General features: G+C 39.0%; 1 protein-coding gene across 1 annotated transcript in view; it reads left to right on the top strand.

Moving 5' to 3' along the window:
* COL9A1 (collagen type IX alpha 1 chain) overlaps window positions 1-14,864 on the top strand; it is a 126,698-nt gene extending 111,834 nt beyond the window's left edge. Inside the window, exons 33-38 of the mRNA XM_075864152.1 lie at window positions 348-380; window positions 6,206-6,352; window positions 6,459-6,513; window positions 6,976-7,164; window positions 11,369-11,446; window positions 13,783-14,864. Of these exons, the coding sequence (XP_075720267.1) occupies window positions 348-380; window positions 6,206-6,352; window positions 6,459-6,513; window positions 6,976-7,164; window positions 11,369-11,446; window positions 13,783-13,979 (699 nt within the window). The 3' untranslated portion in view covers window positions 13,980-14,864. The remainder of the gene's footprint in view (window positions 1-347; window positions 381-6,205; window positions 6,353-6,458; window positions 6,514-6,975; window positions 7,165-11,368; window positions 11,447-13,782) is intronic.
* The last annotated feature ends 1,018 nt before the right edge of the window (window positions 14,865-15,882 follow it).

Raw genomic sequence — 15,882 nt, 5'->3', positions numbered from 1 at the left:
TAGCAGTAGTAGTGGTAGTGGTAGTAGTAGTAGTAGTAGTAGTAGTAGTGGTAGTGGTGGTAGTGGTAGTGGTAGTGGTAGTAGTGGTGGCGGTGGTAGTAGTAGTAGTAGTAGTAGTAGTAGTAGTAGAGTGGCAGTCATATATTATAAAGCAATTGCAGTCTGAGGACAATGATGTGTATTACTGAAGTCGCCAGCATTTATTTAAGGTATTTATTTATAACACGTGTATGTCACAATCTTTTCCTGCAATACCACATTACACAGTTGATTTTTGCTCTTTAGAAAGCTCCCAGGACAATGATGGGCCATTAAATTACTGTCTTTATTTTATTTATTTCATTTAGGGTGAACTGGGAAATCCAGGCCCCAAGGGATCGGTAAGTAGCAATGATCATACGGCAGAATATTATAGTAAATTAATATTACTTAATTGAGAGACAATGGGGAAGATTTACTAAGCAAAATGTGGCAGACTAATGGAGTATATGACATACACCAAATTTATTATGTGTTTTAGACACTTTCTATGCTTATTTCAAAAAATGTTTCCATCAGTTTCCACAAACCCTAGAATGTCTAGTGCCCCTTTCTGAAGTCTGAAGTCCTCCGTTCCTTCTCACCTACATAAAAATGGTGAGAAGTAGTTGGAATAAAGCAGGGGTCGAGCATGTGTGCTACCACTACATTCCAACCCTGTGGAAGTTCCAAAATCAGCTGAGCAATGCCCTCGACTGTTTCCGTTACTCCCATACTCAATGTCTATTGAGTTGCGCCAATTTTATCATGTCTCATGCACCATTTTAAAATATTTGGCATAATGTAGTTAATTTTCCCCGACTCCTAAATGCATGCATCCTTAGATACTATTAATAAATCTTCCGCAATGTTTTGAGTCACAATAAATGAGATATATAAATGAGATATAGTTTTAATGTAATGATTATGAGATATCCAGAAACTTGTTGATGTTGTTCCTTTAAAAAATATTAGAATGGATGTTATTAACCCCTTAACGCACCAGGACGCACCAGTAAGTCTTGGTGCGGGGGGTGATGTTTGGAGCGCGCTCACGTGCTGAGCGTGCTCCATATGCTGCGGGTGTCGGTTGTGTTTTACAGCCAACACACAGAACTAACAGCCAGGAGCAGCGATCACTCTGTTCCTGTCTGTTTAACCCCTCAAATGCTGCGGTCAATCGCGACCACAGAATCTGATGCATTGAAAAGAGGGGGTTGGCTCCCTCAGACAGCTCATCGCCCCCCCCCGCAACGAGATCAGGGGGTGACGACGGTTGTTATGGCAGCCCAGGGGCCTAATGAAGGCCCCCAGGACTGCCTTCACTCTGCCTCTGTTAAGTCCTGACTGAGGCAAGGCTTAACAGATGCCTGTAGAAATGACAATATACTGCAATACATTACTATCGCAGTATATTGTACCAGCAATCTAACAATCAGTGGTTCAAGTCCCCTAGGGGGACTAATAAAATGTGTGAAAAGAAGTGAAATAAAGTTTTTAGTAGTGGAATTTTTTATTTTTTTTTAATGTAAAGTTAAAAAAAACCCTCTCTTCCCATTTTTCTTCAAAAATAATGTAAAAAAGAAAAAAAGTAAATAGAATTGGTATTGCTGCATCCGTAAAAGTCTGAACTATTACAATATAGCATTATTTAACGCACACTGTGAACGCCATAAAAAAAAAAAAATTGTAAACCGCCAAAATGGCAGTTTTTTGGTCACCTTAACTCCCAAATTTTTTTTTAATAAAAAGTGATAAAAAAGTCATATGTACCAACAAATAGTGCCAATAAAAACTAAAGCTCGTCCTGCAAAAAATAAGCCCTAACAACGCTCAACACAGAGAAAAATAAAAAAGTTATGGCTCTCAGAATCTGGTGAAACAAAACTATTTTTTTTTAACAGTAGTAAGTAGTAATAATTTTAGGTAGTAAAATATTAAAAAAATCTATATAAATTTGATATCACAGTAATCGTATTGAGCCACAGAACAAAGTTAAAGAGGCTCTGTCACCACATTATAAGTGCCCTATCTTGTACATAATGTGATCGGCGCTGTAATGTAGATTACAGCAGTTTTTTTTTATTTAGAAAAACAATAATTTTTGACGGAGTTATGATCTATATTAGCTTTATGCTAATGAGTTTCTCAATGGACAACTGGGCGTGTTTTACTATATGGCCAAGTGGGCGTTGTGGAGAGAAGTGTATGAAGCTGATCAATCAGTGACCAATCAGCGTCATACACTTCTTTCCATTCATTTATACAGCACATAGCGATATAGCTATATCACTATGTGCAGTCACTTACTCACACACTAACGTTACTGCAGTGTCCTGACAATAAATATACATTACCTCCAGCCAGGCGTGATACAGTGAAGGAAATAAGTATTTGATCCCTTGCTGATTTTGTAAGTTTGCCCACTGTCAAAGTCATGAACAGTCTAGAATTTTTAGGCTAGGTTAATTTTACGAGTGAGAGATAGATTATATATAAAAAAAAAAAAAGAAAATCACATAGTCAAAATTATATTTATTTGCATTGTGCACAGAGAAATAAGTATTTGATCCCTTTGGCAAACAAGACTTAATACTTGGTGGCAAAACCCTTGTTGGCAAGCACAGCAGTCAGACGTTTTTTTGTAGTTGATGATGAGGTTTGCACACATGTTAGATGGAATTTTGGCCCACTCCTCTTTGCAGATCATCTGTAAATCATTAAGATTTCGAGGCTGTCGCTTGGCAACTCGGATCTTCAGCTCCCTCCATAAGTTTTCGATGGGATTAAGATCTGGAGACTAGGCCACTCCATGACCTTAATGTGCTTCTGTTTGAGCCACTCCTTTGTTGCCTTGGCTGTATGTTTCTGGTCATTGTCGTGCTGGAAGACCCAGCCACGAGCCATTTTTAATGTCCTGGTGGAGGGAAGGAGGTTGTCACTCAGGATTTGACGGTACATGGCTCCATCCATTCTCCCATTGATGCGGTGAAGTAGTCCTGTGCCCTTAGCAGAGAAACACCCCCAAAACATAATGTTTCCACCTCCATGCTTGACAGTGGGGACGGTGTTCTTTGGGTCATAGGCAGCATTTCTCTTCCTCCAAACACGGCGAGTTGAATTAATGCCAAAGAGCTCAATTTTAGTCTCATCTGACCACAGCACCTTCTCCCAATCACTCTCAGAATCATCCAGATGTTCATTTGTAAACTTTAGACGGGCCTGTACATGTGCCTTCTTGAGCAGGGGGACCTTGCGGGCACTGCAGGATTTTAATCCATTACGGCGTAATGTGTTACCAATGGTTTTCTTGGTGACTGTGGTCCCAGCTGCCTTGAGATCATTAACAAGTTCCCCCCGTGTAGTTTTCGGCTGAGCTCTCACCTTCCTCAGGATCAAGGATACCCCACAAGGTGAGATTTTGCATGGAGCCCCAGATCGATGTCGATTGACAGTCATTTTGTATGTCTTCCATTTTCTTACTATTGCACCAACAGTTGTCTCCTTCTCACCCAGCGTCTTACTTATGGTTTTGTAGCCCATTCCAGCCTTGTGCAGGTCTATTATCTTGTCCCTGACATCCTTAGAAAGCTCTTTGGTCTTGCCCATGTTGTAGAGGTTAGAGTCAGACTGATTAATTGAGTCTGTGGACAGGAGTCTTTTATACAGGTGACCATTTAAGACAGCTGTCTTTAATGCAGGCACCAAGTTGATTTGGAGCGTGTAACTGGTCTGGAGGAGGCTGAACTCTTAATGGTTGGTAGGGGATCAAATACTTATTTCTCTGTGCATAATGCAAATAAATATATATAATTTTGACTATGTGATTTTCTTTTTTTTTTTTTATATATAATCTATCTCTCACTGGTAAAATTAAGCTAGCCTAAAAATTCTAGACTGTTTATGACTTTGACAGTGGGCAAACTTACAAAATCAGCAAGGGATCAAATACTTATTTCCTTCACTGTATGTATTCAGAATCCTGACCACTTCTCTGCACTTCTCTGTGATTTACAGCATAGCAAGCGTAGTCTCGCGAGATTACGCTGTAAACTGTCATTTACAGCGAGATCTCGCTGTGCTGTAGTCTCACACAGATGCTACAGAAGTGGTCAGGATTCTGAATACACATCCCGTCCTGGCTGGAGGTAATGCATATTCATTGTCAGGACACTGCAGTAACGTTACAGTGTGTTTATGTGGCTGCACATAGGGATATAGATATATCACTATGTGCTGTGTAAATGAATGGAGAGAAGTGTATGATGCTGATTGGTCACTGATTGGTCAGCGTCATATACTTCTCTCCACAACGCCCACTTGGCCATATAGTAAAACACACCCAGTTGTCCATTGAAAAACCCATTAGCATAAAGCTAATATAGGTCATAACTCCGTCAAAAATTATCGTTTTTCTAAATAAAAAACACTGCTGTAATCTACATTACAGCGCCGATCACATCATGTACAATATAGGCCACTTATAATGTGGTGACAGAGCCTCTTTAAGTTGTTGTTTTTACCACATGGGGAAAGACGTGAAAACGGAACCCAAAATATAATGGAGGAAACACAGTTTTTTTAAATTTCAGCACGCAAATAATTTTTTTTCAGCTTCCGAGTACATTATATGGTACTTTAAATGCTACTAACTCCTCCCACAAAATATAAGCCCTCACAACACTCTATTGGAAAAATAAAAATGTTATGGTTCTTGTAAGGCGGGAAGTGAAAAAAGAAAATGAAAAATCAAAAAATGGCTGTGTCCTTAAGGGGTTAAAAGATCCAGAACATATCATTTTTATTGCATGCACAATATTCTGGGACATTCTAGTCATTTTATCATTCCATTGTCTTTAAAATATGTACATTAAAGAGGCTCTGTCACCACATTATAAGTGGCCTATCTTGTACATGATGTTATCTGCGCTGTAATGTAATGTAATGACGCTGATTGGTCACTGATTGGTCAGCGTCATACACTTCTCTCCACAACGCCCACTTAGCCAAAAAGTAAAACACGCCCAGTTGGTCTTTAAGAAACTCATTAGCATAAAGCTAATATAGGTCATAACTCCGTCAAAAATGATCGTTTTTCAAAATAAAAAACACTGCTGTAATCCACATTACAGCGCCGATCACATCATGTACAATATAGGCCACTTATAATGTGGTGACAGAGCCTCTTTAAGTAGATTGCTCATTAGGGTATAGTAAATAGAATCTATAGTTGTGTAACATTATTGTTGGTATTTTCCTCATCATCATCATCATTACTATTATTATTATTTATCAAATTATTTACATTACAAACAACTTTGAAATACTATAGTTTTGGATCTCGATTTGGCAGTAATAAATAGAACAGATACAAAAATAATATGACAAATGAAATATATTGTTTTAATTAAACTAATATGATAAATATAATCAGGTCCTGCAGTGTTCTGTAATATATTTCCTCAAGATAACAATCAATTAACCACTTTCTAATTACATAAAAATTTTTTTTGCATTTTTACATGATTAAACTTCTATACTTCTACAACTTTTACAACCGCTAAATATACAACTGCTGAGCCGATGTTACGGGTCCTTCTCATGTGTAATAATAGGATATCCATATGTGTATTTGTCTTTTCTGCGCTGACTTCAAAGGGAATAATAAATACACAAAGTGAATGTTCACACAAGAACACCATTTTGTTTCTTTTAAATTTAAATAGATCTTAATTTCATAATATATCTTGATAGTGGTTGGTGCTCCATCTTTCAGATGCAGACCTCCAAATCCCCTGAATAGACATCTGTCTGTCTGCTTACTGCATATGATTTATACAAGCTCAGTAATAAAACATTATGCAGTAAGCTCTTAAGCTCTCCCTAGTGGCTGGGCATGCAGACAGAATTGTATTATTTCCCTCTATGGTTACTTGAAGGTAAACGGAGTTTGACATTTTATGTGCATATGCTATATCTATATATTAAGCCAATAATACATAGTGCTTACTACTTAAGGTACTACCATTTTTGCTTTCAAATCATTGTGTTTTTTTTTGTATTTTGGGTCAATTAAGGGAAAAATGGACTCAGGGTTTTGCACATTTTTAAATGTGTCCATGCGTATGCAAACAGTATATGCATATATTTTATTTGTACAAATTAAAGCCATACTTTTTATGCCTAGACTGGAAGTCCTGGAGAGCCTGGTAATCGCGGTCCAGAAGGAATTCGGGGTCTACCCGGTGTAGAAGGTCCTCAAGGTTCTCCTGGTCCTCGTGGTATGCAAGGTGAACATGGTGCACCTGGATTACCAGGAAGTCAGGGTCCAGCAGTAAGTGATTGTTTTTGTTTTTTAATTACATGTTTTTATTATTTTATGTATTTTCCAGTTTTTTATTGAACGTTACTTTTTTAACTTCACTTGCTTGAATTCACAGGGTAGAGAACCAACAGATCAGCACATTAAGCAAGTCTGCATGAGAGTTTTGCAAGGTATGTTAAGTCTTACTGTCAAACCAGGCATACCCTCTATATACAGATTCTTTATATACACATATTGAGTCTCATTTAATTAAAATTTGTAACGCAGACATAACTTGAAGCTCCTGGGCCCCAATGCAATTTTTGTAATGGAGCGCTCCACCTTCCATCTGCCCTTTATAATACTGTTGTCCACTTATGTGGCAGAGGGGCGTTTGGGCCCGTTCATGTACCAGGACATTAGTGCAGCTGCTACCTCTGCACTCCTATAGCTATGCTAAGGGTCTAACAGAAAAGACCTCGGAGATAAGACAAGTTTTTCTGTGAGACACTTTTGATAAATGAGGCTCAAATATGTTTAGCCTTAAAGAGTAATTTCTAACCTTAAAAAATCTTAAAGTTATCTTCTTTTCTCTCCATTAGTGAATAGAAATTATTGGTAACAATTCTTTGTTTTGTATCTTTGTTTCACAGAACAGTTAGCAAGCTTGGCAGCTAGTCTACGAAGGCCAGAATCTGGAGCTGTTGGATTACCAGGACGACCGGGTCCACCAGGAACACCTGGATCACCAGGAGATAATGGTGTTCCTGGACATATTGGAGCGAGAGGACTTCCGGGGCTAAAAGGTCCTCCTGGGGAACTTGGTCTTAAAGGTCCAAAAGGTAGATAATCAGCCATACTAAATACGATAAGACTTTACTGATAATGTGGCAGATATATCTCTTAATATGAACATTTCCTTATACACACACTACAAGAAGATATATTATATATATATATATATATATATATATATATATATATATATATATATATATATATGAGTGCAAATCCCTGGTTAATGCCCTGTCTAAGTGAAGAAGGTGTAATGAGCATAACGAGAAAAACATCCTTTATTATCTTTCTTGGCCTGAACTGTAAGTTTCAGAGAGATCTTGAGAAAAAAAACCATGTCTAGCAGCATTATAATAGTGCGATTTGTGCGCTCGGATGCTTTTAATTATTTCTAGTGGAGGAGTCGGGCTGATATTGACGCAATCTCATGAATTGTACTACTTCTGTCAGTGGAAATTACTATGCTATGACTGATCGTGGTAACATGTCATTATATAATAGAAGTTTTCCAGGGTTATTCAAGAAAATAAACACATGTTTAAAGCAAAGCTCTTTAACACATATTGTTAATTTCAGCAAGGTTATTTATTAGCTGTTTAATGGCATTATCCTTGGGGTTTCTTGCTGCTACTTGAAAATGCACATGCTACTTCTGTGTTAAATTCACAGGATGATTATTACAATGCACCTGTTGCCTAGTAACATTGACAATCTGCCAAGGGCATCACAAGCAATAGCTAGAATGAGTTTTGTTTTTTATCCGAACCTATTACCTGTGCAACTGCACTTGGCAATTTACATGCTTCTATGTGCCAGCAACATCACATTTTGCTGTAAATGCATTGCATTATTAATGCAGATGTTTATTCATAATTGCTATCCTAAACTCTGTGTACTACAGTGGTAAAGTTCTGCATAATAAATCTAATATTATACAGATCTTATCTTTGTTAATCAAATAGCACTATTTTTAGATGAAAGAATCTTCACAGTTTGTACAGAGCCTTTGCAGAGCGACACAGAACTCCTACGGTTGAGTACTACGGAGACATAGGCACTCCATGTGCCGCAATATGGTGCCTCTGTGATACAGCGACCGATGGTACCTGGCACAATTCTTTGTCTGCTAGATTCATACAGAATCTGACAGAAAAAAAATCTGCAGAACAGTATGGCCCCATAAAGTGTTATGGGAGCTATTTAATGTTTTTTTTTACAACTGTAAATTTACAGAGCTGCAATATGGTCATGAACTTGAGTCTTTAGGACAATAGTAACTACCTGAACAAATATGTACTTAAAGAGGCTCTGTCACCAGATTATAAGTGCCCTATCTCCTACATAATCTGATCGGCGCTGTAATGTAGATAACAGCAGTGGTTTTTATTTGGAAAAACAATCATTTTTGAGCAAGTTATGAGCAATTTTAGATTTATGCTAATTCGTTTCTTAATGACCAACTGGGTGTGTTTTTACTTTTGACCAACTGGGCGTTGTACAGAGGAGTGTATGACGCTGACCAATCAGCATCATACACTTCTCCTTGTTCCAGCCCAGCTTCTTTCACTGCATTATCATACTGGGGTGGAACATTGAGAAGTGTATGACGCTGATTGGTCACTTTTCCATATTTTTTTCCCCACCTGGCCCAGACCACTGTGACGACTTATTCCAGCCACGACTCGTCTCTGCAGAATTTGACACACAGGCATGTTGGTTTCTTGCTTTTCTAGCATCCCCCTCCCCCCAACAAATTCGTAATTCAGTGATCCAGATGGTAATAATGATCCATCAGTGCTGACACAATAAAAGTTCCCCCTCAGTAACCATACCCCTGCAGATAATATCACACATAGCTCCCCCTTGTAGATAGCGCCACACAGCCCCCCTTGTAGATAGCGATACACAGCTTCCCCTTGTAGATAGCGCTACACAGCTTCCCCTTGTAGATAGCACCACACAGCTCCCCCTTGTAGATAGCCACACAGCTCCCCCTGTAGATAGCCCCACACAGCTCCCCCTTGTAGATAGCACCACACACAGCTCCCCCTTGTATATAGCTCCACACAGCCCCCCTTGTAGATAGCGCCACACAGCTTCCCCTTGTAGATAGCACCACATAGCTTCACCTTGTAGATAGCCACACAGCTCCCCCTTGTAGATAGCCCCACACAGCTCCCCCTTGTAGATAGCGCCACACACAGCTCCCCCTTGTATATAGCTCCACACAGCCCCCCTTATAGATAGCGCCACACACAGCTCCCCGTTGCAGATATCGCCGCACAGCCCCCCTTGTAGATAGCGCCACACAGACCTCGCTTGTAGATAGCGCCACACAGCTCCCCTTGTAGATAGCGCCACACAGCTCCCCCTTGTAGATAGCGCCATACAAAGCTCCCCCTTGTAGATAGCGCCACACAGCTTCCCCTTGTAGATAGCACCACACAGCTCCCCCTTGTAGATAGCCACACAGCTCCCCCTTGTAGATAGCCCCACACAGCTCCCCCTTGTAGATAGCGCCACACACAGCTCCCCCTTGTAGATAGCGCCACACAGCTCCCCTTGTAGATAGCGCCATACAAAGCTCCCCCTTGTAGATAGCTCCACACACAGCTCCCCCTTGTAGATAGCTGCACACAGCCCCCTTGTAGATAGCACCACACAGCTCACCCTTGTATATAGCGCCACACAGCACCCCTTGTAGATAGCGCCACACAACCCCCCTTATAGATTAGGCCACACAGCTCCCCCTTGTGGATAGTGCCACACAGCTCCCCCCTTGTATATAGCGCCACACAGCTCCCCCTTTGTATATAGCGCCACACACAGTCCCCCCTTGTAGATAGCGCCACACAGCCCCTCTTGTAGATAGCCACACTCAGCCCCCCTTGTCGATAGCCACACACAGCCCCCCTTCTACATAGCGCCCCCCTTCCGTTGTAAGTAGTGCCGCACAGCCTCCCCCTTCCCTTGTACTTAGTGCAAACAGAGCAGAGAGCGGTAGCCTACCACTACCACTCTCTGCTCTGCCTGTCACGACTCACCATCAGGAGGAGGAGAGGTGATCATGCGGCGAAGCGGCGGAGGATCACTTTTGACTGGGATCAGTGACAGGACAGGACTGGACCAGTCCAGTCAGCTGACCTAAGTCACCTAACCTCATGTCAGGTGACTGGATTGGTTCACTGCCGGCACTGACCTCACTTGGCAGCGGTTGGACTGCATATTTTCAGATTCTGCAGAATCTGAAAATATGCCTGGCTGCAGCCTACTATGCCTTTGCACTGCACATGTACATTTTGGCGCATGCGCAGTGCAAAGTTCCGGGAGACTGCAGAAAAATCCCAGACGGTGCTTTTTCCTGCCGGAAGCTACGGACGGCAGAAAAAAACATCAGTTTTTGCGGACTGTACGTAAATTTATGTAAGGTTGGCAACCCTGTTCCCTAACTACACTGAACTATGTTTTACTCTGAAGCGCAGCAGTGATGTATTGGGAGAAACCTGTCAATCAAGCTGAGCCCGGTAGGCCTTTGAAAGGCGCTGCTTATGTTGCCGCTATATAAGCAGCAGGACAAAAGACATAGGCTTAAAACCCTTTATACAAGCTTGATGATACCATACTAGAAATACTTTTCGACTGATCATAATACATGTTCTGTAGTGTGTTAGCATAAATGAGTGCATATAGTATATCAGCTTAGCTGTGAAGAAATATAGGCATTACTGTGTCGCTTTGCGGACAGCATCAGGCATCAAAACATAAGCTTAAAAGGTTTAGACTCGTTTCTATTTGACACTTCCACGGACCATCTTAAAAGTGTCAATACATCATCAGAATCTCATTTTCATTTATCAGCCAGCAAGAAACACAGCGAGTTTTTGTTGTCAGGCTATTTACAAAGCTGAAGGATGAAGAGGATCAGAATATATTTCCTTTTCAACATAATTCTTAATTTGTATTTTAACCTCTGCTATATTTATTATGTGAAAGGAGAATCTAATTTTTCCTATTTATATTCTACCACTGCTTTTCTGGCTGCTTTGCATAATTGCATAAATGGCATATGATTCATAATTCCAGATCTCCAGGGAAGAGTCATGCAGTGCGAGCTATTGTGTGCGTGAAATACAGAACACTTTTAATACTATGGCAAAAAGAACTGTACCATTTCTTCCTGCTTTAAGGGAAATGTATAACGGACACTGTACTGTACCCCTACAATTCATTAAATGTTACCATTACATTTAGGTGATTCTGGTGAAAGAGGTGAGAGAGGATTTCCAGGCAGAGGGCAAAAAGGAATGCCAGGAATACCAGGACTTACAGGTATGAAATAATAGTTTGCTTGCTGTTGTGTATAGCTAATACATAATGATGGAATTTTGAATAATAAATGGAAATATTAAAGACAAGCCATACAGATTGCATACCATATGGAGAGAACATAAGAAAAAACACAGTGTCAATACCCTGGAGATCAGCAACAGAATGCTGGGCAAAACTAATGCCCACTTATAGATGAATATTTATTTGTATTTACTACGTGGAGAACAAATGTAATTTACATCACAATAGACGGTAGCCATAGGAACTGTTCATCGCCTTCCATGATGTGTAAACAGATGAGCCCTATCAACCAGAATGGTTAGAAATTCTACATAATTAATGGAATTCCATAATCCTCAACAATATATTTCTGATGGAATTTACAAAGAAAACTTGTATGGTTAGGATATAATTTTTTTTCTGTGATATGCTCAAAATATTATTGAAATAAATCCACTCTAGTCCTTGTAGATGTCATTCTTTCAGTTCCAAAACTGAAATATAGTTTTTGCTCCTATGTTACGCTGATATTCACTTAAATATTGGTTCCACTATGGGAAGAAATTCACATGAATGTTACCGGCGTTACAACAGGGTCGGATTCCTCCACCGGAGGATTCTCTGGTGACCCAGTCTTTGACCCAATAATGGGCCCTAATGGTCCAGCAGCAGACAAACCCATTTGGAGCTCACTTTGGAGCCAATCACTTCCCAATAAAAATCTTATGGATTGATTCACAAATAACCTATTATACCTTATTGATGATATGCCCTTATTGCTGATTTATACATTTACCTTCTAAGTGCAAATGTTTGTACTTTTGACCTAAAACCTATGTAAACTTTGTAGATACTGTGATAACACATTAATATACCTAATGTTCACTTTTAAAATTCAGCTCAATTTAAAGAGACATAATAATTGTACGCCAATTTTACTGCTTTCTGTAGTTTGAAGACATTTCTTAAACAGAATAGACTCATAAAATAGTATTTGTATTTTTGACAGAAAAAAATGATTATTTCAGGCTGAAGGTCTGATGAGGTTATGCCTAAATGATTCCACAAATCAGTATTGCTCCCTTGTGGGCAAGTATTTAAGTCATTATCAAACACATCAATAAGGGAAACTTGCAGGGCAGAGAAGTATTCACCTCCTCGGCTGAACCCAAAAACTATGGGTGTTTTTTCATGATTTTTCATATTTCTTTTGTTTATTTTTTTTTAAAGAAAAAAACACAATGGGGCATATTCACTAAGCTATGTAAGCTTTAGACTGCGTAAACTGAGACCAGGCAGTCAGAAGATGCACCATATTTATCACAGTGGTGTATGATTAATTTGGTGCATCTAGACTTGTTAGACAAGTTTCTCCTCCTTATAACACCTTTGATTTAGCTTATTGTGCAACATAATTTTGTGCCAGATCTTTAGCGCATTTTGGCACATTTTATGCCACGTTCCTTTTGCACTAAGCCTCGCTCTTTTTCTTTAAAACTGGAGGGTGGGTACCTGGGATAATGTTTTTCTGATTTTTCCAAGGTACCCTAGTCCAACACTGCACATCAGCATAACCTCCAAACATTATAAAAATTGAAAACTTGTCTACACCCATCCTCAGATTTTGTTCCTGCAATCCATAATAAGCCCCTGTCCTCCTAGTCTCAAGTCTAGTAACAAATTGATACTGTGAAATCTTCATTACTGTTTTGAGAGATGATTAATTTCAAATATTGCCAACGCACCCACGATATTGTAACTGTGTCCTGTACAGTTAGCTTGATGTCATGAGTTTTAGCATAGATGTGATGCGCTTAAATAGGTAAAAAAAAAAACCTGTGTGCAAACATTTAAATAGAAAAGTGATGTATCTGATAAATTTGAGACTTTGATCTGGATAGATATGTGTCATGTTCCGTTGTTGTTATATAAAACAATGGTCTTTTTACAGAGTTTACAGATATTTTCTGGACCTTTTGAGACTGGGTGAATGCCTAATTCTTGGGTACAAATTTATTGAAAAAATCTGTAAAATAAATTAAGATTTCATTGCAGTGTTTTAAAGCGCAATGACAAATGCGTTCCTGTAATTATATTGGACTGCAGCTTGAAAGTCCCTGCTAATATATATAATAATGATAAGATTAGTTAGATTTTGTACTTTAGGTATAATATATGTACTAGTGAAATATTACAAATATAGAATAAGAGGGAGATCACAGCATGATATAAAATTATAATGTCACTTATCACAGAATATAATGAAATAATTTTCAACTCTTTTAAATATTTCTGTGCAGACAAAAAAATAGCATAAATCTTTTTCTTTCTTTAAGGTGAACCAGGAAAGCCAAGCTATGGACGAGAAGGCCGTGATGGAGAAAGAGGTCCACCTGGCCCTGATGGGCAACCTGGAATTCCAGGACCACCTGGTGCTGCTGGCCCGGCTGGTTTCTGTGATCCTTCCTCTTGCAGCCTTCAGGCCATTGCTGCTCCCCAGTCTGCTAAAGATCCCAACATGAAAGGGCCTTGAACAGCTAATACCATGTTACTGTCTGCAATTACAACCAACATCAAAGAATCGATTGAACGGGAGAGATGATAAACAAGGCTCTTTTTAATGTAGAATAGCAGACATGAACAAACTGTGACAATGATAATTTAAAGAAAATAACTACCGAATTTGGAAAAAGAAAGATGGTGCTTAAAATACTCAGTGAAGACCTCCATATACAGAACTGAAAATTCAGAAATATATAATTCTAATAAATGTTAAAATGTGCCACTTCCAGTGTGTGCAGGTGATTCCATGAATGAAGAAATGGCTCCTATTTACCTCAAGGTTTTGCCCTCATCATAGTTGTCTTTAGCCCAACTGACTACTGTACATAAAGTATACAACAGTGACGTACGGTATACAACATAAAATGCATCATCAGCTTTAAAATATGTAAAGTAAATGCAGTTGCACAGTGTAAGATCCCAACCAAAGACCCCAGACCCCAGACCAAATGGTAACCAGGAAACAAAACTACACTCTTATCTATGGCCAATCCTTTGTGTGATTTTTATATTGGTTCACTGTATATCCATGGAGGGAATTGGATCCTGTAAAAAATGTGGTACACTGAGTACCCAACATGTGCTGTAAATCTCTGTAAATGTGTTATAGGTGACTCTGACAACCAGTATGCCTTCAACAAGCATGGTAATAGAAGAAAAATAATGTTACTTCTTGATTTTATGCTCTTTTTAAGCATTGTGGGTATGAAAATTTTTAATCTGACTCCACCTCTGTGACATCCGATCCTCAATGTGATGAAAGCAATAGCAGATTTTAATATCCAGAAATAAAATTGATTTATAACTGAGAATATTTATTTTCATGTGGCATCTCTGGTTGTTTGAGAAAAAGAAAATGAAGAATAAATACTGTTTCGTAACCCTGTGCATTTTTTCAATGTATGCCTTAATTAAGTTAAGTGAGGAAATTGAACTGGACCCCCGAGGAGACATCTGGCTTTCAGTTTCAAACATTTATTCTGCAAATGGGATAATTCAAAGTTTAGATGTTTGCCTAATTTTTCAAATGTTATATAGAAACTACAGGGGGTTATATATCAAAGTAATGGCATTAACTTTAATTAATGTTAGGAGACCTATTCTAAACATATGGTAGATTGCTTTGTGTCAGTCTTTTCTTAAATTCTCTAATAGCTGTGGGTGACTTGCGGGTGGCTACAGAGATCAATAGTGCATGTAACGAATAACAGAACTTTTTACCTCTGTATGTTTTTTAAAAAAATTGTCTGATCTCTGATATAGCTGGACTAAATAACACTCCTAAAAGGGGTTGTCACATCTCGACGCTATTATAATATACAGTATATCAAATGCTTAAGACCTCTTCTATGAGCTAGAGCTAACAAAGTGAGAAATTCCTTGGGGTGGACCTGGCCCATCTGTTTATTACATGGTCAGTCATTAGCTTGGATTGCCAGCACATAAAACTACAGGCGCCCTCAGGCACCAGGGCCTAGGTGCGACTGCTACCTTTTCACCTCTATAGCCCCTGAGGCTACAGGAGATCAGTATTGGTTCCAGTAGCTGTAGCTTATCTAATCTGTATTCTACATCATGTCTATTGACTTGTGATAAAAAGCTTGTGTGAAAATGTCTTTAAAAGAGGGTAGTGACCAGCACGACCTGCATGAACGCTATCACATCAGTGATGATCACAAAACCAACTTCATGCACCTAATAATAAAGTTGTAGAGATTGAAGAATAATGTAGTTAGAGTTCAAATTTTTTTGTTACAGAAACTCAGTGCAAGATCAATAACAGGCTCAAAATCACAAATTAAAAGGTATACACACAACTTTAGAGTTTATATAGAGAATAAATCTACATTAATTTGTAAATACATTACACAAAT

This window comes from Rhinoderma darwinii, chromosome 4 (assembly GCF_050947455.1).
Source record: "Rhinoderma darwinii isolate aRhiDar2 chromosome 4, aRhiDar2.hap1, whole genome shotgun sequence".
NCBI lineage: Eukaryota > Metazoa > Chordata > Amphibia > Anura > Rhinodermatidae > Rhinoderma > Rhinoderma darwinii.
This window is presented reverse-complemented; position numbering and strand designations above follow the sequence as displayed.